Here is a 23,633-nt window from a genome sequence, read left to right on the forward strand (position 1 = left end):
TTATCTACGTCCCCAGAGTCAGATGAATTAGCAAATATAATTTGTATGCCTTTGTGTGCAGTTTAAAATAAGTTTCTAGTTAGCATTAGCGCAATAACTATAAGTCTATGGGTATCTGCTAGCATGCGGGTTGCCCCATCACTTCAATAGATTTTTTGCTGATGGCTTAAATTAAATAGACTCCCTGGGGTAAGAGGTCAATAGACTTACTTGGGTTTGGGGGGAAGAGGGTGCAGCTCTGGTAGTGAATGATCTCCTTAACGATGGGTAGATCATGGGGCAGGGGGGGTGGGGGCACGTAACCAAGGCCGGGCATCATGGGGTTCATGCCTGTCATCATGCCAAGGCCTGAGTCGAAATCTGAAGGAGACACACCAGAACACACACATGAGAATGGAATAACACGCATATAAAAACAACATTTCCACAGGCATTAGTTCATCCATGTTGACATTTTCATGTTGCATTAGACATTGTGTGTCTCTCCATGAACACTTTGGCCTTGTGTGTCAACAATGGTGACACACAAGGCCAGCAGCATACCACCCTGCATCCCAATGCTGGCTTACTTCTAAAGTAGGGTTGGTCCTACTTCTAAGTAGGGTTGGTCCTGGATGAGAGACCAGATACTGCTGGAAGTGGTGTTGGAGGCACCCTTTCCTCTGGTAAATAAATCCCAATGGACATTGCCCTGTGAAGGGTGCCGTCTTTCGGATGGGACGTTAAATGGGTGTCCTGACTCTCTGTGGTCACTAAAGATCCCATGGCACTTATTGTAAGAATAGGGGTGCTAACCCTGGTGTCCTGGCTAAATTCCCAATCTGGCCCTCATACCATCATGGTCATCTAATAATCCCCAGCTGACAATTGGCTCATTCACCCCCCCCCCCTCCTCTCCCCTGTAACTATTCCCCAGGTCATTGCTGTAAATGAGAACGTGTTCTCAGTCAACATACCTGGTAAAATAAGGGCATAAAGAAAATAAAAAATAAATTAATAAATGAACAAACATCCTACATGTTTAAAGTGGAGCTACATGAGCTTCTACTGACTCTCCTCTCTGTTACTGATTGGCTGACCTTTGATCTTCCTGTCTGTAGTCAGAGGGAGGGAGAGATGGATCTGAGAATTAGCTCACAAGTGAGCCTTCATTCACAGGTAGGGGACTATCGATTTAGACTGCAGCTGGATTCACTCTGCACACTAGCTGAGTTCCAGCAGATCATTTTTTAAATGGAAATTACATTTCCTCTACTGCACCTGCAGATAACTGTGGGCTTGAAAGCTTGTCTTCATTGTGTGCGTGCGTGTGCCTTGATGGACCACACAAAAGCCTGAGTATAACTAAATACCACTTAGTAAAACCATATGTGGATAACTTATGTTTAAATCCCAGAAAGGGCAACGAAAGCTTTTTCAATAATTTCAGCTTTCTGTGTGTGAGAGAGGAAGGTATTTGGATGAAGGATGAGGAAGAGAGGGAAACAAGCCAGAGGTGTAACTGGACCAATCAGAGGAGAGGACAGTAAAAGTAGAAGAGAACGTCTAGGTCTGCTTCATCTCTTTTACAGTGACCCTTATTGATGACCTCATCTCTGATAAGTAAGTGATAAGAGGGACCCTGTTGCCTGGGTGATGATGACTCCTGCCCAGCGAGGCGGAGGAGAGGTGAAATGATGAGAACAACCGTCGGGCTGTTCTGGGTTAGGGAGGGAGGCCCACTGCAGAGCTCTGTCATGGGCCTTACTGCAACAGGTGTGAGCTGCTTCATAACTGCGACTTAGTAGGGCTGCACAGTTAATCAAATTCCCATCCAAATTGCAATATTGACTAACTATAAAAACGTAACCGTCTTGCGGCTGCTTCCCACACACACACACCAAGCCTCGCCCCCAGCGACTAGAGTCTGGTTTCGATGATGGACTCCTGTCAGAGGAACTACGTCACTACCTTATGCACGTGAATAAAATACTAAATAGTAGCTAGCAAGATGGAGATCAGAAGTTATTTCACATCAACTACCTTAACTTAAACCATTGCAAAGGTTTTGCCTGCAAACTTTGGTTTTGAATCGTGACAATCTGGCATGTCTGCCTCGTGATTTGTTGAGTGAGTCCCGGGAATAATTGTTTTCTCTTATAGACATAGGAAGTGAGTTAGTTCCTCTATGTCAAGAGTCCATCAGTGAAACCAGACCCTGGTCAGTGGGTTTTTAAGACAGTTATTCCTCCTGGCTGTTTGTTAGATTCACAGTTGGCATGCTGTTCTGAGATAGAACAGATTGTTTCAAACAATAATGATATTACTTTCCTTTTTAATGTCATTCAATTTCTATAATTCACACAGCTCACATATGTTCCGATCTTTATTGCACGTCAAATTGCAATATTTTGTAAAACATCCGCAACTCGATTTTTGGCCCACTTCGTGCAGCCCTACCACTTGACACTGAGGAAATGGGCACAGTGCTGATGAATAATGGAAAACACTCCTGGCTGCCACACACACATTTTGAGCACAGAGAATAATTTCCTCAAAGTTACTCTTGAAGAAACACAAAGCTATTAAATAAAAGATTTCTGCACCATATTTATTCATGAACATGACAGATGATAGGAGCCAAACCAGGCTCCGGGTGCACATCAAGAAAAGATCTGGTTTGATCAAGACCAGCCTGTTTCCATTTCACTTCCAGTCTGTGTGTGTGATTATATATATATATATATAGAGAGAGAGATCTGTCTGTCTGTGACGGGTAATCGAGTACTTGACCTGACCCTATTTTTAACCACAAATCATTTTTTAAATGTTTTTATTATACTGTAAAACCAGACAACATTAATGTGCTTTGCCTCTAGTATTCCATCAGTACATGTGCCTTTGTTAACAGTTATTCTCCTAAATGTCCTTTCTCCTTCATGTCGCACTCACTCAATTGCGTTCCGACCTCTCTCTCTACACAACTACTTGGCTTTATTGCAAAAAATATATAATAAAAAAACACTTTTTGGTGTAAATTTAAAGTCAGGGCTAGGCATAAGGTTTACCAGTGTGATTAAGGGTTAGGTTTCAAATCTGATTTTTAAAAAGAGAAATCGAAATAAATAGGCGGGGTTTGAAATTGCTTTCACCTGGATTTACCTGGAGAGTCTCATGGAAAGAGCAGGTGCTCTTAATGTTTTGTACACTCAGTATATATCAATGTACACATAAAAAATAAATAATGCGAGTACTCGAACAGTTGAAAAATGTAAAATGCCCATCCCTGGTCTGTGTCCTATTCCATTGACAGCCAGAGGACAGAGAACTGTGTATGATAACAATTTACCCTCTGCCATTCTCAGGGATTTTCAGCTACAGCAGGATGGTATTTAACCTTTATTTAACTAGGCAAGTTGGTTAAGAACTAATTCTTATTTACAATGACGGCCTACACCGACCAAACCCGGACGACGCTGGGCCAATTGTGCGCCGCCCTATGGGACTCCAATCACGGCCGGGTGTGATAGAGCCTGGAATTGAACCAGGGTGTCTGTGGTGACGCCTCGAGCACTGAGATGCAGTGCCTTATACCGCTGTGCCACTTGGGTGCCACTTGGGAGCCCCCTGTACAGACAGAACAATGGAAGACTCAATACATGTTCACATCTTTCAATGGAGACTCAATACATGTTCACATCTTTCAACATATTCGGTTGGAAACTCCCGCACACGCCTCTTCCAGCCAGAGGTAAAACGGTCTAGAGACAGAGACAGAGCAGGAGTCTCCTGAACAGAAACATCAGCAGAGACTGTCTTCTCTCCAGACGCACAAGGTCTCTCTCTCTCTCCACCCCCCCCCCCCCCCCACCCCACTGGCTCCATCTCTCCACCCCACTATCTCCATCTCTCCCTTTCTCCACCCCCCCCACCCCACTGGCTCCATCTCTCCACCCCCTACCCCACTGGCTCCACCTCTCCACCCCACTGGCTCCATCTCTCCACCCCACCTCTCCACCCCCCCACCCCACTGGCTCCATCTCTCCACCCCCCCAACCCCACTGGCTCCATCTCTCCACCCCACTATCTCCATCTCTCCCTTTCTCCACCCCCCCACCCCACTGGCTCCATCTCTCCACCCCCCACCACCCCACTGGCTCCATCTCTCCACCCCCCACCACCCCACTGGCTCCATCTCTCCCTTTCTCCACCCCCCCCACCGGCTCCATCTCTCCACCCCCCACCCCACTGGCTCCACCTCTCCACCCCACTGGCTCCATCTCTCCACCCCACCTCTCCACCCCCCCACCCCACCTCGACCCCCCCACCCCACTGGCTCCATCTCTCCACCCCCCCCACCCCACTAGCTCCATCTCTCCACCCCACTGGCTCCATCTCACCCTTTCTCCACCCCCCCCCCCACCCCACTGGCTCCATCTCTCCACCCCCCACCCCACTGGCTCCACCTCTCCACCCCACTGGCTCCATCTCTCCACCCCACCTCTCCACCCCCCCACCCCACTATCTCCATCTCTCCCTTTCTCCACCCCCCCACCCCACTGGCTCCATCTCTCCACCCCCCACCACCCCACTGGCTCCATCTCTCCACCCCCCACCACCCCACTGGCTCCATCTCTCCACCCCCCACCACCCCACTGGCTCCATCTCTCCCTTTCTCCACCCCCCCACCGGCTCCATCTCTCCACCCCCCACCCCACTGGCTCCACCTCTCCACCCCACTGGCTCCATCTCTCCACCCCACCTCTCCACCCCCCCACCCAACCTCTCCACCCCCCCACCCCACTGGCTCCATCTCACCCTTTCTCCACCCCCCCCCCCCACCCCACTGGCTCCATCTCTCCACCCCCCACCCCACTGGCTCCACCTCTCCACCCCACTGGCTCCATCTCTCCACCCCACCTCTCCACCCCCCCACCCCACTGGCTCCATCTCTCCACCCCCCCAACCCCACTGGCTCCATCTCTCCACCCCCCACCACCCCACTGGCTCCATCTCTCCACCCCCCACCACCCCACTGGCTCCATCTCTCCCTTTCTCCACCCCCCCCCACTGGCTCCACCTCTCCACCCCACTGGCTCCACCTCTCCACCCCACTGGCTCCATCTCTCCACCCCACCTCTCCACCCCCCCACCCCACCTCTCCACCCCCCCACCCCACTGGCTCCATCTCTCCCTTTCTCCACCCCCCCCCCCCCCACCCCACTGGCTCCATCTCTCCACCCCCCCCACCCCACTAGCTCCATCTCTCCACCCCACTGGCTCCATCTCACCCTTTCTCCACCCCCCCCCCCCCACCCCACTGGCTCCATCTCTCCACCCCCCACCCCACTGGCTCCACCTCTCCATCCCACTGGCTCCATCTCTCCCTTTCTCCACCCCCCCCCCCCCCCACTGGCTCCATCTCTCCACCCCCCACCCACCACCACCCCACTGGCTCCATCTCTCCCTTTCTCCACCCCCCCCCCACCCCACTGGCTCCATCTCTCCACCCCCCACCCCACTGGCTCCACCTCTCCACCCCACTGGCTCCATCTCTCCACCCCACCTCTCCACCCCCCCACCCCACCTCTCCACCCCCCCACCCCACTGGCTCCATCTCTCCCTTTCTCCCCCCCCCCCCACCCCACTGGCTCCATCGCTCCACCCCCCCCACCCCACTGGCTCCATCTCTCTACCCCACTGGCTCCATCTCTCCACCCCCCCCACCCCACCCCACTGGCTCTCTCTCTCTCCACCCCCCACCCACTGGCTCCATCTCTCCCTTTCTCGCAAGCAAGCAGGCACACATGCCACTTTCACACACACACACACACACACATCCCACAGTCCTATGTTAACATCCCACAGTCCTAACAGTCCCATGTTAACCAATCAGCTTCCCAGAGGTTTGTTGAAGGTAATTACATTTCATGCTGCCCATCAATCAAATGTCCAGCCAGGAATAAAAAATGTGGCATTTGACTCTAGACACCTCCTGGCTATCAACACATTACATCAGTCCCTCTCCCTCTCTCACCTCCTCTCCCCCTTCCCAGGGTAAATGTCCCCTACAGCAAAATGTGTGCTGGGTGGAGGGAGAAAGGGTGAGGGAGGGAGAATATGAAAGGCTATGTCCACCGGTAATGTGGAGCAGAGCATGCTGGGTGATCTCTAACTGAGAAGAAAGTAACTAGAGAACGTACACAAGCCAACTGATACATTTCAGCCATCTCCTGTGATTGCCTTTGGTTAGCATTCATTGTTTAGCCAAGGCCAGCGTGCGTCCTTCAGAAATGGGAGTTCATATTTCTTACACAGAGTGTGTTGTGAACGCACTCTGTGACGATGATGTAGTTTGCTTTGTTATGCTAATTCACGTTTTACTGCCAGCTAGCAACTGTACGCTTGCTTACTCTTGTTGTTTTTGCCATCTCATTTCAGACAGTTAGCATTTGATTGTGTAATATGACGTACACCAGTGCCTAGTTTAATATGCCCCGTGGTTGTATGGATGTACTGAATAGATGTGTAGATGATGTATTTTGTTAGCTATGAGCCTTGTGGATGTAGCTATATATATATATATATACACACACACACACTGAACAAAAATATAAAACGCAACCTGCAACAACTTCAGAGTTACAGTTCATATAAGGAAATCAGTCAATTGAAATAAATTCATTAGGCCCTAATCTATGAATTTTCCATTACTGGGCAGGGCACAGCGATGGGTGGACCTGGGAGGGCATAGGCCACCCACATGGAGCCAGGCTGAGCCAATCAGAATTAATTATTCCGCACAAAAGGGCTTTATTACAGACAGAAATACTCCTCAGTTTCATCAGCTGTCTGGGTGGCTGGTCTGACAATCTTGCAGGTGAAGCCGGATGTGGAGGTCCTGGGCTGGCGTGGGTACACATGGTCTGCGGTTGTGAAGCCGTTTGGACATACTGCCTAATTCTCTAAAATGACGTTGGCCTCCATTCAGATAACATTAAATTATTTGCCAACAGCTCTGGTGGACATTCCTGCAGTCAGCATGCCAATTGCACACTCCCTCAAAACTTAGACTGTGTTGCGTTGTGACACAGTCTGTGGCATTGCGTTGTGACACAAAACTTTTGAATTGTTAGATACTACTGCACTGTTGGAGCTAGGAACACAAGCATTTCACTACACCCACAATAACACCTGCTAAATTCATGTACATTATGTCACCAATAAAATTAGATTTGAAAACTGCACATTTTAGAGTGGACTTTTACTGTCTCAGCACAAGATGCACCTGTGTAATGACTATGCCGTTTAATCAGCTCCTTGATATGCCACACCTGTCAAGTGGATGGATTATCTTGGCAAAGGAGAAATACTCACTAACAGGGATGTAAACAAATTTGTGCACATCTGAGAAATAAGCTTTTTGTGCATATGGAAAATGTCTGGGATATTTTATTTCAGCTCATGAAATATGGGACAAACACTTCACATGTTGCGTTTATAAACATTTTTTTTATTCAAATTATTTTTGATTTCTTTTTCTCCACAATTTTGTGACATTCAAATTACGATTTTGTTTCATCGCTGCAACTTCCCAATGGGCTCAGGAGAGGCGAAGATCGAGTCATGCGTCCTTCGAAACATGACCCTCCAAACCACGCTACATAACAACCGCCTGCTTAACCTGGAAGCCAGCCGCACCAATGTGTCGGCGGAAACACCGCTCAACTGATGACAGAAGTCAGCCTGCAGGTGCCCGGCCCACCACAAGGAGTCGCTAGAGAACGATGAGCCAAGTAAAGCCCCCCCGGCCAAACCCTCCCCTAACCCGGACAACGCTTTGGCAATTGTGTGCCACTCTATGGGACTCCTGGTCACACGGGTCTGTAGTGACATCTCAAGCACTGCAGTGCCTTAGACCGCTGTGCCACTCGGGAGGACCGTTACGTTGATGTTTTTGTTCAGTATACAAGTTCATGCAGTTGTGTGAGGATGGTGCTGATGCAGTTGTGTGAGGATGGTGCTGATGCAGTTGTGTGAGGATGGTGCTGATGCAGTTGTGTGAGGATGGTGCTGATGCAGTTGTGTGAGGATGGTGCTGATGCAGTTGTGTGAGGATGGTGCTCCCCCCCTCTGATCTTTCATTGGTGAAATTGCAGCCATGTTATTCGGCTGTATTGTCTATCTATTGTAGCCATATTATTGTTCATAGCCTACGTAATTTGAGGTTGTATTAAGATTAAACCTGCCATTTAGTATTGCATTTCATTTCCCCTTTTTCAGAACCACACTCTCTTGGTTAAAACATTTGACAAGCCATAGCTTAAAGTACCTTAACCCATACACTGTGCCGTTCCTGTGAATCAGCATTATTAAACCACCTCAACTGGAATCCTACCCGTCTGTCCTCTTACAAGCACCTGTGAGAGAACACACTGTGATAAGAAAACCCTAAGAATACACAGTCTACTTCAGGGAGGGTGGTGCTGCCCATATACTGTTTAACAGGGATATTAAAAAGTTACATTTTTGCACACCGAGATCTCATTAATTGCCAAAGAAACATAAAAAAATGTTTTTTACATTACGACGATAACGACATCATGAGCATGGCCACAAGTGTTCAGATAATCACGAGACTCACTTTTGTCATCATATTTACTGAATATCGGTCATCGACAGAATTATCACCCAATATCGATATATTGGTAAAAGGCCAATAATACCGGACATATATTGGTCAGGCACTAGTTTTCAAATAAAAATGATCCCTCTACACACTTCTAAAAGAGAACTCGCACTACTTCCCTGCCAAAGATACCCCTCTTTCAACTCATCAGTCATAGATCTCTCTCCATGCTCCTGAAAGACATATCCCTCTCTCTTTTCCTCTGCCAAAGATCTCCCTCTCTGTACTCCTCGCTATCAGAAATCTAGTCTACTTCTCCCAGGCTATAAATGTGCAGCTACAGATCTCTCTCTGTGTCTCTATCAGTCCTCACTCTGCCAACAGCACTGGCAGCACAAAGCAGAGCAGAGCTTGGAAACGACTTACAGCTCCTCAACATTAACTCAGCAATGACAGAGATACAGAGGGGCCAAAAGCTTCCAGTGGAAGAAGAAAAGAAAAAGAAAAGCCAAGTTGATTAACTATTAATGCAGGCAAATAAATGTTCAAGCCAGAAACACAAGAAGCTTCTTAAACCTACTGCTTCTACTAGTACAATATCAATAGTTTAAATAATGAATCAGGTAAAAACCTAAGAGGCCAAAACACTTGCTGGCTACTTCTATTAGAATATTGCATAAATAGTTAAAAAGGTGATGACAGTAAGACTACATACACAGTGTGTGTGTGTGCGCGCAGTGGTTGAGGTTATAACATACATAACTGTATGAATCCCCAGGGAACCTTCCCTAGAGCCTGTTTATGTATTCAGAGGGGTGTGTGTCAGGCTAAATCAATTCAGAGGGGAGTGTGTGTTGCAGACTAATGCATTCCTGTGGGAATTTGTGTGTGTTAGGCTTGCCATCTAGTTTGGTCTGTCCACACATCTTCCTTAGCCTCATACACTGCAGTGTGTCAAAAGCACTCTGTCCAATCGCAACTCTAATCAAAATCCAAACAAACAAATCAATGACATCATCGCTGTGGAGAGAGAATATTAGGTCTCATTAGTGTTATGCAGTGCTTCTGCAGTTGGGACGACAACAATTCCTTAGAGTGGAGACTCCACAGAAACCAGGCAGCTAGTTCTCTCCTGTGAGGACTAGAAGAGGCACCATATCCACAAGAAAATCTATGTCCCCACTAGACATGTCCCAATTGTGAAGTCTCTACAGTACCATGTCCCCATAGTGAAGTCCCCACAGTGAAGTACCCACAGTCCCATGTCCCCATAGTGAAGTCTCTACAGGCCCATGTCCCCATAGTGAAGTCTCTACAGTCCCATGTCCCCATAGTGAAGTCTCTACAGAACAATGTCCCCATAGTCAAGTCCCCACAGTCCCATGTTCCCATAGTGAAGTCTCTACAGTCCCATGTCCCCATAGTGAAGTCTCTAGTCCCCATAGTGAAGTCTCTACAGTCCCATGTCCCCACAGTACAATGTCCCCATAGTGAAGTCTCTACAGAACCATTTCTCCACAGTTCCATGTCCCCATAGTAAAGTCTCTACAGTACCATGTCCCCATAGTGAAGTCTCTACAGTACCATGTCCCCATAGTGAAGTCTCTACAGTTCCATGTCCCCATAGTGAAGTCTTTACAGTACCATGTCCCCATAGTGAAGTCTCTACAGTTCCATGTCCCCATAGTGAAGTCTCTACAGTACCATATCCCCATAGTGAAGACTCTACAGTTCCATGTCCCCATAGTGAAGTCTCTACAGTACCATATCCCCATAGTGAAGACTCTACAGTAACATGTCCCCATAGTGAAGTACTGTACCCTGTCTTCACAAAACAACCCACTGGGAACACACTGGTTAAATCAAGGTCGTTTCCACATCATTTCAATGAAATTACGTTGAACCAAAGTGGAAAAGTCGGTGAAAAGACGTCTGTGCCTCTTCAGACCCTGTCCGTCTCCACAGCATTTTATTTCTTTACGTTGACTGAGCCTCATCTCCCTGTAGCTACTTGGCTCTAGACAGACTGGCGATGCAATGACTTGGTGGCAGGTGGTGTTGCGTACCACAGAGGCAATAAATCTAATCAGGACTGCTGATTAATGTGTCAAACGTCTTGGATAATAAATGGTTGTTGGGGAAGTCCCCACTCCGAGCGAGAGAGAAAGAACGAAAACAGTATGAGGAAACAGAGGATGGAAAGCCCTAAAAGAGAGCGAGACGGACGGACAGACAGACCGAGAGAGAGCGAGACGGACAGAAAGACAGACCGAGAGAGAGCGAGACGGACAGACAGACAGACCGAGAGAGAGCGAGACGGACAGACAGACAGACCGAGAGAGAGCGAGATGGACAGACACAGACCGAGAGAGAGCGAGACGGACAGACAGACAGACCGAGAGAGAGCGAGACCGACAGACAGACCGAGAGAGAGCGAGACCGACAGACAGACAGACCGAGAGAGAGCGAGACGGACAGACAGACAGAGAGAGAGCGAGACGGACAGACAGACAGACAGACAGAGAGAGAGCGAGACAGACAGACAGAGAGCGAGACAGACAGACAGACCGAGAGAGAGCGAGACCGACAGACAGACCGAGAGAGAGCGAGACAGACAGACAGACAGACCGAGAGAGAGCGACCGAGCGAGCGACAGAGCGACCGACAGAGCGACCGACCGAGCGACCGACAGAACGAGCGAGCGACAGAGTGACAGAGCGAGCGACAGAGCGGAGCGACCGACCGAGCGACCGACAGAGTGACAGAGCGAGCGAGCGACAGAGCGAGCGACAGAGCGAGCGACCGACAGAGCGAGCGAGCGAGCGACCGACAGAGCGAGCGACAGAGCGAGCGACCGACCGACAGAGCGAGCGAGCGACCGACAGAGCGAGCGAGCGACAGAGCGAGCGAGCGACCGACCGACAGAGCGAGCGACCGACCGACAGAGCGAGCGACCGACAGAGCGAGCGACCGACCGAGCGAGCGACCGACCGAGCGAGCGACCGACCGAGCGACCGACAGAGCGAGCGAGCGACCGAGAGACAGACCGACAGAGCGAGACAGACAGACCGAGAGAGAGCGAGACAGACAGACCGAGAGCGAGACAGACAGACCGAGAGCGAGACAGACAGACAGACCGAGAATGACAGAGAGCTCCATCAGAAGAAAAACAACAGAGGAGAGGATGAAGTTCAATCCCTCACATGGAGAATCAGTAGAAAATCCAGGTGGATTAGTTCAAAGGTACAAGCCGATCTCGTAACAAAGTCTTTAAGTGTGCGTGTGCTGTTAGTGTGTGTGTGTGTGTGTGTGTGTGTGTGTGTGTGTGTGTGGTGTGTGTGTGGTGTGTGTGTGGTAAGTGTAGTGTGTGTTTGTGCTTTTTGTGGGCCTCCAGTAGACCAGGAAAGCATTCTGTGTAACCTACTGTATAATATCCTCGTACAGTAACAATGCTAACCACCTGTATTGTCTCTCTAAAGCCATCTAGTCTCTCAGCTGTTTGACCACCATTAACACAGACAAAGGAGGGGTGTGTTAATAAAGTTCTGAACTGACTGTGGATCAGATCTCACAGACAGAAGTCCCCAGCAAAACACAAGCAGCCTTTCTGAATTATAGATGGAGTTCAGTACAGAGCAAGTTTAGTACTGAGTATCTGGCTACTCAGTTCACTACCTTGGCTATGGTGAATTTCTTCATGAATATTTTCCTCAATAGACCATGGGTTTCAGTAACACCTCTGACAGGAGAGTGAGACACGTTTGTTTCCTGGACTGACTACTTTTTAAGTTGATATTTGTAGTTTAACATTCTTAACTGCCCCAGAGGTAGGCCGTCATTGTAAATAAAAATGAGTTCTTAACTGACTTGCCTAGTTAAATAAAGGTTAAAGGGGGAAAAAAAGAAGAGAAAAGTTGTTTTTAATTTAAATAAAATCAAGATGAAGTAATGTATATATGTATAATTAAACAGTGTTGGTGCCAGATGAATGTATAATGTATACATGTATAATTAAACAGTGTTGGTGCCAGATGAATGTATAATGTATACATGTATAATTAAACAGTGTTGGTGCCAGATGAATGTATAATGTATACATGTATAATTAAACAGTGTTGGTGCCAGATGAATGTATAATGTATACATGTATAATTAAACAGTGTTGGTGCCAGAAGAATGTATAATGTATAATTAAACAGTGTTGGTGCCAGATGAATGTATAATGTATACATGTATAATTAAACAGTGTTGGTGCCAGATGAATGTATAATGTATACATGTATAATTAAACAGTGTTGGTGCCAGATGAATGTATAATGTATACATGTATAATTAAACAGTGTTGGTGCCAGATGAATGTATAATGTATACATGTATAATTAATCAGTGTTGGTGCCAGATGAATGTATAATGTATACATGTATAATTAAACAGTGTTGGTGCCAGATGAATGTATAATGTATACATGTATAATTAAACAGTGTTGGTGCCAGATGAATGTATACATGTATAATTAAACAGTGTTGGTGCCAGATGAATGTATAATGTATACATGTATAATTAAACAGTGTTGGTGCCAGATGAATGTATAATGTATACATGTATAATTAAACAGTGTTGGTGCCAGATGAATGTATAATGTATACATGTATAATTAAACAGTGTTGGTGCCAGATGAATGTATAATGTATACATGTATAATTAAACAGTGTTGGTGCCAGAAGAATGTATAATGTATAATTAAACAGTGTTGGTGCCAGATGAATGTATAATGTATACATGTATAATTAAACAGTGTTGGTGCCAGATGAATGTATAATGTATACATGTATAATTAAACAGTGTTGGTGCCAGATGAATGTATAATGTATACATGTATAATTAAACAGTGTTGGTGCCAGATGAATGTATAATGTATACATGTATAATTAATCAGTGTTGGTGCCAGATGAATGTATAATGTATACATGTATAATTAAACAGTGTTGGTGCCAGATGAATGTATAATGTATACATGTATAATTAAACAGTGTTGGTGCCAGATGAATGTATACATGTATAATTAAACAGTGTTGGTGCCAGAAGAATGTATACATGTATAATTAAACAGTGTTGGTGCCAGAAGAATGTATAATGTATACATGTATAATTAAACAGTGTTGGTGCCAGATGAATGTATAATGTATACATGTATAATTAAACAGTGTTGGTGCCAGATGAATGTATAATGTATACATGTATAATTAAACAGTGTTGGTGCCAGATGAATGTATAATGTATACATGTATAATTAAACAGTGTTGGTGCCAGATGAATGTATAATGTATACATGTATAATTAAACAGTGTTGGTGCCAGATGAATGTATACATGTATAATTAAACAGTGTTGGTGCCAGATGAATGTATAATGTATACATGTATAATTAAACAGTGTTGGTGCCAGATGAATGTATAATGTATACATGTATAATTAAACAGTGTTTGTGCCAGATGAATGTATAATGTATACATGTATAATTAAACAGTGTTGGTGCCAGATGAATGTATAATGTATACATGTATAATTAAACAGTGTTGGTGCCAGATGAATGTATAATGTATACATGTATAATTAAACAGTGTTGGTGCCAGATGAATGTATAATGTATAATTAAACAGTGTTGGTGCCAGATGAATGTATAATGTATACATGTATAATTAAACAGTGTTGGTGCCAGATGAATGTATAATGTATAATTAAACAGTGTTGGTGCCAGATGAATGTATAATGTATACATGTATAATTAAACAGTGTTGGTGCCAGATGAATGTATAATGTATACATGTATAATTAAACAGTGTTGGTGCCAGATGAATGTATAATGTATACATGTATAATTAAACAGTGTTGGTGCCAGATGAATGTATAATGTATAATTAAACAGTGTTGGTGCCAGATGAATGTATAATGTATACATGTATAATTAAACAGTGTTGGTGCCAGATGAATGTATAATGTATACATGTATAATTAAACAGTGTTGGTGCCAGATGAATGTATAATGTATACATGTATAATTAAACAGTGTTGGTGCCAGATGAATGTATAATGTATACATGTATAATTAAACAGTGTTGGTGCCAGATGAATGTATAATGTATACATGTATAATTAAACAGTGTTGGTGCCAGATGAATGTATAATGTATACATGTATAATTAATCAGTGTTGGTGCCAGATGAATGTATAATGTATACATGTATAATTAAACAGTGTTGGTGCCAGATGAATGTATAATGTATACATGTATAATTAAACAGTGTTGGTGCCAGATGAATGTATAATGTATACATGTATAATTAAACAGTGTTTGTGCCAGATGAATGTATAATGTATAATTAAACAGTGTTGGTGCCAGATGAATGTATAATGTATACATGTATAATTAAACAGTGTTGGTGTTTATAAACAGTGATGAATATTATTTGTCCTACTTCACTTTGTGAGTTTTGTAGAGTTGACAATATTGATAATTATTATTTTATGCTAATATTGTAACGCTTTGGCAATATGTACCTTATGTCATGCCAATAAAAGCAAATTGAGAGCGTGCAAGGAAGTGGCGAAAGAGAGTAGAGGGAGAGAGGAGAGTAGAGAGAAAGAGTAGAGAAAGAGTAGAGGGAGAGAGGAGAGTAGAGAGAAAGTAGAGGGAGAGAGGAGAGTAGAGAGAAAGTAGAGGGAGAAAGGCGAGTAGAGAGAAAGAGTAGAGGGAGAGAGGAGAGTAGAGAGAAAGAATAGAGGGAGAGAGGCAGGTAGAGAGAAAGAGTAGAGGGAGAGAGGCGGGTAGAGAGAAAGAGTAGAGGGAGAGAGGCGAGGAGAGAGAGAGTAGAGGGAGAAAGGCGAGGAGAGAAAAAAAGTAGAGGGAGAGAGGAGAGTAGAGAGAAAGAGTAGAGGGAGAGAGGAGAATAGAGAGAAAGAGTAGAGGGAGAGAGGAGAGTAGAGAGAAAGAGTAGAGGGAAAGAGGCGGGTAGAGAGAAAGAGGGAGATAGGAGAGTAGAGAGAAAGAGTAGAGGGAGAGAGGAGAGTAGAGAGAAAGAGTAGAGGGAGAGAGGAGAGTAGAGAGAAAGAGTAGAGGGAGAGAGGAGAGTAGAGGGAGAGAGTAGAGAGAGTAGAGAGGGAGAGAGGAGAGTAGAGGGAGGGAGAGAGGAGAGTAAAGAGAGAGGAGAGTAGAGAGAGAGGAGAGTAGAGAGAGAGGAGAGTAGAGAGAGTAGAGGGAGAGAGTACAGAGTAGAGAGAGAGGAGAGTAGAGAGAGGAGGGTAGAGAGAGAGGAGGGTAGAGAGTGGGGAGAGTAGAGAGAGTAGAAGGAGATAGTAGAGGGAGAGAGTAGAGAGAGTAGAGGGAGAGAGTAGAGGGAGAGAGTAGAGGGAGAGAGTAGAGAGAGTGGAGAGAGTAGAGGGAGAGAGTAGAGAGAGTAGAGGGAGAGAGTAGAGAGAGTAGAGGGAGAGAGTAGAGAGAGAGTAGAGAGAGAGTAGAGGGAGAGAGGAGAGTAGAGAGAGTGAGGAGATTAGAGAGAGTAGAAGGTGGGGAGGGTAGAGAGAGTAGAAGGAGAGAGTAGATGAGAGAGTAGAAGGAGAGAGTAGAGTAGAGAGAGTAGAGGGACAGAGGAGAGTAAAAGGTGGGGAGAGTAGAGAGAGTAGAAGGAGATAGTAGAGTGGAGAGAGGATAGTACAGAGAGTAGAAGGTGGGGAGAGTAGAGAGTAGAAGGTGGGGAGAGTAGAGTAGATAGAGTAGAGGGAGAGAGGAGAGTAGAGAGAGAGTAGAGGGAGAGGAGAGTAGAGTAGAGGGAGAGAGGAGAGTATAGAGAGTAGAAGGTGGGGAGAGTAGAGAGTAGAGGGAGAGAGAAAAGAGAGAAGAGAGAAAAGAAAGAGTAGAGAGAGTAGAAGGTGGGGAGAGTAGAGAGAGTAGAGGGAGAGAGAAAAGAGAGAGGAGAGAAAAGTGAGAGAGAGTAGAGAGAGTAGAAGGTGGGGAGAGTAGAGAGAGTAGAGATGGAGAGAGAAAAGAGAGAGGAGAGAAAAGAGAGAGAGTAGGAGAGAGAAAAGAGAGAGGAGAGAAAAGCGAGAGAGAGTAGAGAGAGTAGAAGGTGGGGAGAGTAGAGAGAGTAGAGGGAGAGAGAAAAGAGAGAGGAGAGAAAAGCGAGAGAGAGTAGAAGGTGGGGAGAGTAGAGAGAGTAGAGAGGGAGAGAGAAAAGAGATGAGAGAAAAGAGAGAGAGAGAAAAGAGAGAGGAGAGAAAAGCGAGAGAGAGTAGAGAGAGTAGAAGGTGGGGAGAGTAGAGAGTAGAGAGGGAGAGAGAAAAGAGAGGAGAGAAAAGCAAGAGAGTAGAGAGAGTAGAAGGTGGGGAGAGCAGAGAGAGTAGAGAGGGAGAGAGAAAAGAGAGAGGAGAGAAAAGAGAGAGAGTAGAGAGAGGAGAGAAAAGAGAGAGGAGAAAAGCGAGAGAGAGTAGAAGGTGGGGAGAGTAGAGAGAGTAGAGAGGGAGAGAGAAAAGAGAGGAGAGAAGAAAGAGAGAGTAGACGGACAGAGTCAAGATATGGAGGATCTACACTGCTCAAAAAAATAAATAGAACACTTAAACACGATGTAACTCCAAGTCAATCACACTTCTGTGAAATCAAACTGTCCACTTAGGAAGCAACACCGATTGACAATAAATTTCACATGCTGTTGTGCAAATGCAATAGACAGCAGGTTGAATTTATAGGCAATTAGCAAGACAACCCCAATAAAGGAGTGGTTTTGCAGGTGGTGACCACAGACCACTTCTCAGTTCCTATGCTTCCTGGCTGATGTTTTGGTCACTTTTGAATGCTGGCGGTGCTTTCACTCTAGTGGTAGCATGAGACTGAGTCTACAACCCACACAAGTGGCTCAGGTAGTGCAGGTCATCCAGGATGGCACATCAATGCGATCTGTGGCAAGAAGGTTTGCTGTGTCTGTCAGCGAAGTGTCCAGAGCATGGAGGCGCTACCAGGAGACAGGCCAGTACATCAGGAGACGTGGAGGAGGCCGTAGGAGGGCAACAACCCAGCAGCAGGACCGCTACCTCCGCCTTTGTGCAAGGAGGAGCAGGAGGAGCACTGCCAGAGCCCTGCAAAATGACCTCCAGCAGGCCACAAATGTGCATGTGTCTGCTCAAACGGTCAGAAACAGACTCCATGAGGGTGGTATGAGGGCCTGATGTCCACAGGTGGGGGTTGTGCTTACAGCCCAACACCGTGAAGGAAGAAAATTGGCAAATTCGCCACTGGCGCCCTGTGTTCTTCACAGATGAAAGCAGGTTCACACTGAGCATGTGACAGACGTGACAGAGTCTGGAGACGCCGTGGAGAACGTTCTGCTGCCTGCAACATCCTCCAGCATGATTGGTTTGGAGGTGGGTCAGTCATGGTGTGGGGTGGCATTTCATTTAATTTCATTTCTTTCCTCCATGTGCTCGCCAGAGGTAGCCTGACTGCCATTACGTACCGAGATGAGATCCTCAGACCCCTTGTGAGACCATATGCTGGTGCGGTTGGCCCTGGGTTCCGCCTAATGCAAGACAATGCTAGACCTCATGTGGCTGGAGTGTGTCGGCAGTTCCTGCAAGAGGAAGGCATTGATGCTATGGACTGGCCCGCCCGTTCCCCAGACCTGAATCCAATTGATCACAACTGGGACATCATGTCTCGCTCCATCCACCAACGCCACATTGCACCACAGACTGTCCAGGAGTTGGCGGATGCTTTAGTCCAGGTCTGTGAGGAGATCCCTCAGGAGACCATCCGCCACCTCATCAGGAGCATGCCCAGGCGTTGTAGGGAGGTCATACAGGCACGTGGAGGCCACACACACTACTGAGCCTCATTTTGACTTGTTTTAAGGACATTACATCAAAGTTGGATCAGCCTGTATTGTGGTATTCCACTTTAATTTTGAGTGTGACTCCAAATCCAGACCTCCATGGGTTGATACATTTGATTTCCATTGATCATTTTTGTGTGATTTTGTTGTCAGCACATTCAACTATGTAAAGAAAAAAGTATTTAATAAGAATATTTCATTCATTCAGATCTAGGATGTGTTATTTTAGTGTTCCCTTTATTTTTTTGAGCAGTGTATTTCTCCAGGTGATTCGTGAGGACTACAGCTGTCCCACACAGCCCCTCCCACTACGACACATACAACCTGACTGCAGCCTAACCACTGGCAATGATGGTGTGTGCGTCTGTCTGTGTGAAACCAATGCAGCTGCGGTATTTAAAATCTGGAGAGAGTCCTCTAATGAAGGTAACAGCACTAACGGCAGCTTCCTCATGCTGTCCCATGGCTCAAGGTGCTTAGTGACAGAACACACTCACACACACCAGTGTTCCTCTCCATCGCACTAACACAGCTCTACAATTATAACTCGCTCAACAAAGTGCATCATTTTCTCTTGCACAGCACAGCAGTGTAGCAAAGAGAGTCTGCTAAGTCTGGCAGCAGCTCAGTAAATTGTACAAATGAAATTGAACAGGAAAAAGCCAGTAGGTAGAATAGCATCCTCGAAGCCCACTTTATTTGAAATATGGAGTCCTAGTGGATTACTGTGAGGCCTAGAATTCTGGAGCTCTGTTGATATGAATGTGCTTTTAAAGAAGCTGAAGGTGGTGGTTTAGAAAAAGGGAAACAAGACATTCTAGTACGAAGAGAGGAACGACACATGACTGCATAAATCCTCACAGCCAGAGGAGTGAAATGATGAAGTCAAAACGTAATGTTAAAGTGATAAATGCCCTGCAGGGCTTCTATTGATATTGAACAAATAATAAACACCAGAAGCGGAGCTCCTTATTGCGTTTCATTCATCTCAAACTCTCAGTTCCAAACCATTAAACAAACATCGATGGTACATTATCATTCTAGAAGGAGCTCTGCTTTCTCTCACTCCTGTCTCCCAAGGACGCGTTAATGACACGTCTCTATGGTTCACCTGACTGAGTGACTCATGATAACATATCTGTTGGCTCTGCCACTGTAATTTCATCTGACTGAGTGACTCATGATAACATATCTGTTGGCTCTGCCACAGTAATTTCATCTGACTGAGTGACTCATGATGATAACATATCTGTTGGCTCTGCCACTGTAATTTCACCTGACTGAGTGACTCATGATAACATATCTGTTGGCTCTGCCACTGTAATTTCATCTGACTGAATGACTCATGATAACATATCTGTTGGCTCTGCCACTGTAATTTCATCTGACTGAGTGACTCATGATAACATATCTGTTGGCTCTGCCACTGTAATTTCATCTGACTGAGTGACTCATGATAACATATCTGTTGGCTCTGCCACTGTAATTTCATCTGACTGAGTGACTCATGATGATAACATATCTGTTGGCTCTGCCACTGTAATTTCATCTGACTGAATGACTCATGATAACATATCTGTTGACTCTGCCACTGTAATTTCATCTGACTGAGTGACTCATGATGATAACATATCTGTTGGCTCTGCCACTGTAATTTCATCTGACTGAGTGACTCATGATGATAACATATCTGTTGGCTCTGCCACTGTAATTTCATCTGACTGAGTGACTCATGATAACATATCTGTTGGCTCTGCCACTGTAATTTCATCTGACTGAGTGACTCATGATAACATATCTGTTGGCTCTGCCACTGTAATTTCATGTGAATGGGTGACTCATGATGATAACATATCTGTTGGCTCTGCCACTGTAATTTCATCTGACTGAGTGACTCATGATAACATATCTGTTGGCTCTGCCACTGTAATTTCATCTGACTGAGTGACTCATGATAACATATCTGTTGGCTCTGCCACTGTAATTTCATCTGACTGAGTGACTCATGATGATAACATATCTGTTGGCTCTGCCACTGTAATTTCATCTGACTGAGTGACTCATGATAACATATCTGTTGGCTCTGCCACTGTAATTTCATCTGTCTGAGTGACTCATGATGATAACATATCTGTTGGCTCTGCCACTGTAATTTCATCTGACTGAGTGACTCATGATGATAACATATCTGTTGGCTCTGCCACTGTAATTTCATCTGAATGGGTGACTCATGATGATAACATATCTGTTGGCTCTGCCACTGTAATTTCACCTGACTGAGTGACTCATGATAACATATCTGTTGGCTCTGCCACTGTAATTTCATCTGACTGAGTGACTCATGATAACATATCTGTTGGCTCTGCCACTGTAATTTCATCTGACTGAGTGACTCATGATGATAACATATCTGTTGGCTCTGCCACTGTAATTTCATCTGACTGAGTGACTCATGATGATAACATATCTGTTGGCTCTGCCACTGTAATTTCATCTGAATGGGTGACTCATGATAACATATCTGTTGGCTCTGCCACTGTAATTTCATCTGACTGAGTGACTCATGATAACATATCTGTTGGCTCTGCCACTGTAATTTCATCTGTCTGAGTGACTCATGATGATAACATATCTGTTGGCTCTGCCACTGTAATTTCATCTGACTGAGTGACTCATGATGATAACATATCTGTTGGCTCTGCCACTGTAATTTCATCTGAATGGGTGACTCATGATGATAACATATCTGTTGGCTCTGCCACTGTAATTTCACCTGACTGAGTGACTCATGATAACATATCTGTTGGCTCTGCCACTGTAATTTCATCTGACTGAGTGACTCATGATAACATATCTGTTGGCTCTGCCACTGTAATTTCATCTGACTGAGTGACTCATGATGATAACATATCTGTTGGCTCTGCCACTGTAATTTCATCTGACTGAGTGACTCATGATGATAACATATCTGTTGGCTCTGCCACTGTAATTTCATCTGACTGAGTGACTCATGATGATAACATATCTGTTGACTCTGCCACTGTAATTTCATCTGAATGGGTGACTCATGATAACATATCTGTTGGCTCTGCCACTGTAATTTCATCTGAATGGGTGACTCATGATGATAACATATCTGTTGGCTCTGCCACTGTAATTTCATCTGAATGGGTGACTCATGATGATAACATATCTGTTGGCTCTGCCACTGTAATTTCACCTGACTGAGTGACTCATGATAACATATCTGTTGGCTCTGCCACTGTAATTTCATCTGTCTGAGTGACTCATGATAACATATCTGTTGGCTCTGCCACTGTAATTTCATCTGACTGAGTGACTCATGATAACATATCTGTTGGCTCTGCCACTGTAATTTCATCTGAATGGGTGACTCATGATGATAACATATCTGTTGGCTCTGCCACTGTAATTTCATCTGAATGGGTGACCCGATTGCTTATTATATTGACAAGATATTTGAGTGACCGCTCTAACAAAGGAAATAAATGTCCTCAATGATGGAAGGCTGTGGGATGAGTTGAGATCAGGTGGGATCATTCTAGCCAATGAGAGGGCAGATAAGTGTCAACAACAGGCCATAGAGATAGAGGACTCATTTTTGTATCTGTGCCATTATAGCATCTGTGACAGCCTGACCAGCGCCATTGAGGCCATCTCCATTTTAAAGTAGTGAATTTTCTTCTTCTTTATTGGCAGATTACTCCCAACTCAGAAATCCCCCGCAGATGATTTTAAAAGGTGTGGAAGCCCCCAATGGCAATGTCCATGCTAAAATGGGTTATATCAATGTTGAATCCTCCACCTATATGAAATCAGGCACAACTTTGAATTAAACATTTTGTTTGTTCTAAATGCCACTTCCATCAGTGCATTCGATCAAATAAGCCTCATATAGCAAATTAGCCATGACATTTTATATTGACCAAAATCAACACCTCATTGACCTCCATACAAACACTCCTCGCTTCATGGGCTTATTTTCATGGACAGATTTTGGGCAAAGTAAAACATGACATTGAGAGCATTGGACTATAAGCTTTTATCAGCAAAAATATGATTCTGAGATAACTGGCTTTAAAGTTCCAAAACCTCATTGGTTTGAATGATGTCAGCAATTTTGATCTTGTATTCGTTTGAACTTAACATTAATATTTCAATAGAGAACATTGTATGAACAAGCATGAATTTTGTAAGAGGGTGATACTCCGAAAGCTCCTGCCACCTGTCTGAAACTGAGCTGTGTGGATCTCAAGTCCTCAGACTGAAAATAGAGTCATAAGTCCATCTGGCTGACTCAGCGCACGCAGCATGTTCATTTTAATAGAGACAAAGAAAATGGCCGACTTAGGCAAATGTGCGAAGAGCCACAGCATCCACAGAATCCAGCAACAAGTCTGCAGCTAGAGTTAGAAACCCCCACTGGATACTGCAGACAAACAAACAAACACGTCAGACACTCTCCCTAGTCTCTAAAGTAGCCACACACACTCCTCTAGTCTCTAATGTAGCCACACACACTCCCCTAGTCTCTAATGTAGCCACACACACTCCTCTAGTCTCTAATGTAGCCACACACACTACTCTAGTCTCTAATGTAGCCACACACACTCCCCTAGTCTCTAATGTAGCCACACACACTCCCCTAGTCTCTAATGTAGCCACACACACTCCCCTAGTCTCTAATGTAGCCACACACACTCCCCTAGTTTCTAATGTAGCCACACAGACAATCCCCCTAGTCTCTACTGCAGCCACACAGACAAACACGCCAGACACTCCCCCTAGTCTCTAAAGTAGCCACACACACTCCCCCTAGTCTCTAATGTAGCCAAACACACTCCCCCTAGTCTCTAATGTAGCCGCACAGACAATCCCCCTAGTCCCTACTGTAGCCACACAGACAAACACGCCAGACACTCCCCCTAGTCTCTAAAGTAGCCACACACACTCCCCTAGTCTCTAAAGTAGCCACACACACTCCACTAGTCTCTAAAGTAGCCACACACACTCCACTAGTCTCTAATGTAGCCACACAGACACTCCCCCTAGTCCCTACTGCAGCCACACAGACAAACACGCCAGACACTCCCCCTAGTCTCTAATGTAGCCACACAGACAATCCCC

The 23,633-nt window shown here is 45.3% G+C and overlaps 1 protein-coding gene across 5 annotated transcripts in view; it reads right to left on the reverse strand.

Annotated features, from left to right (window-relative positions):
- LOC110488996 (ecto-NOX disulfide-thiol exchanger 2) overlaps positions 1-23,633 on the reverse strand; it is a 309,872-nt gene that overhangs the window by 68,255 nt on the left and 217,984 nt on the right. For all 5 annotated transcript variants that reach the window (XM_036943153.1, XM_036943154.1, XM_036943151.1 and 2 more), the window contains one exon: positions 211-360. In XM_036943153.1, coding sequence (XP_036799048.1) covers positions 211-360 — 150 coding nt within the window. The remainder of the gene's footprint in view (positions 1-210; positions 361-23,633) is intronic.

This window comes from Oncorhynchus mykiss, chromosome 14, assembly GCF_013265735.2.
Source record: "Oncorhynchus mykiss isolate Arlee chromosome 14, USDA_OmykA_1.1, whole genome shotgun sequence".
Taxonomy (NCBI): Eukaryota; Metazoa; Chordata; class Actinopteri; order Salmoniformes; family Salmonidae; genus Oncorhynchus; species Oncorhynchus mykiss.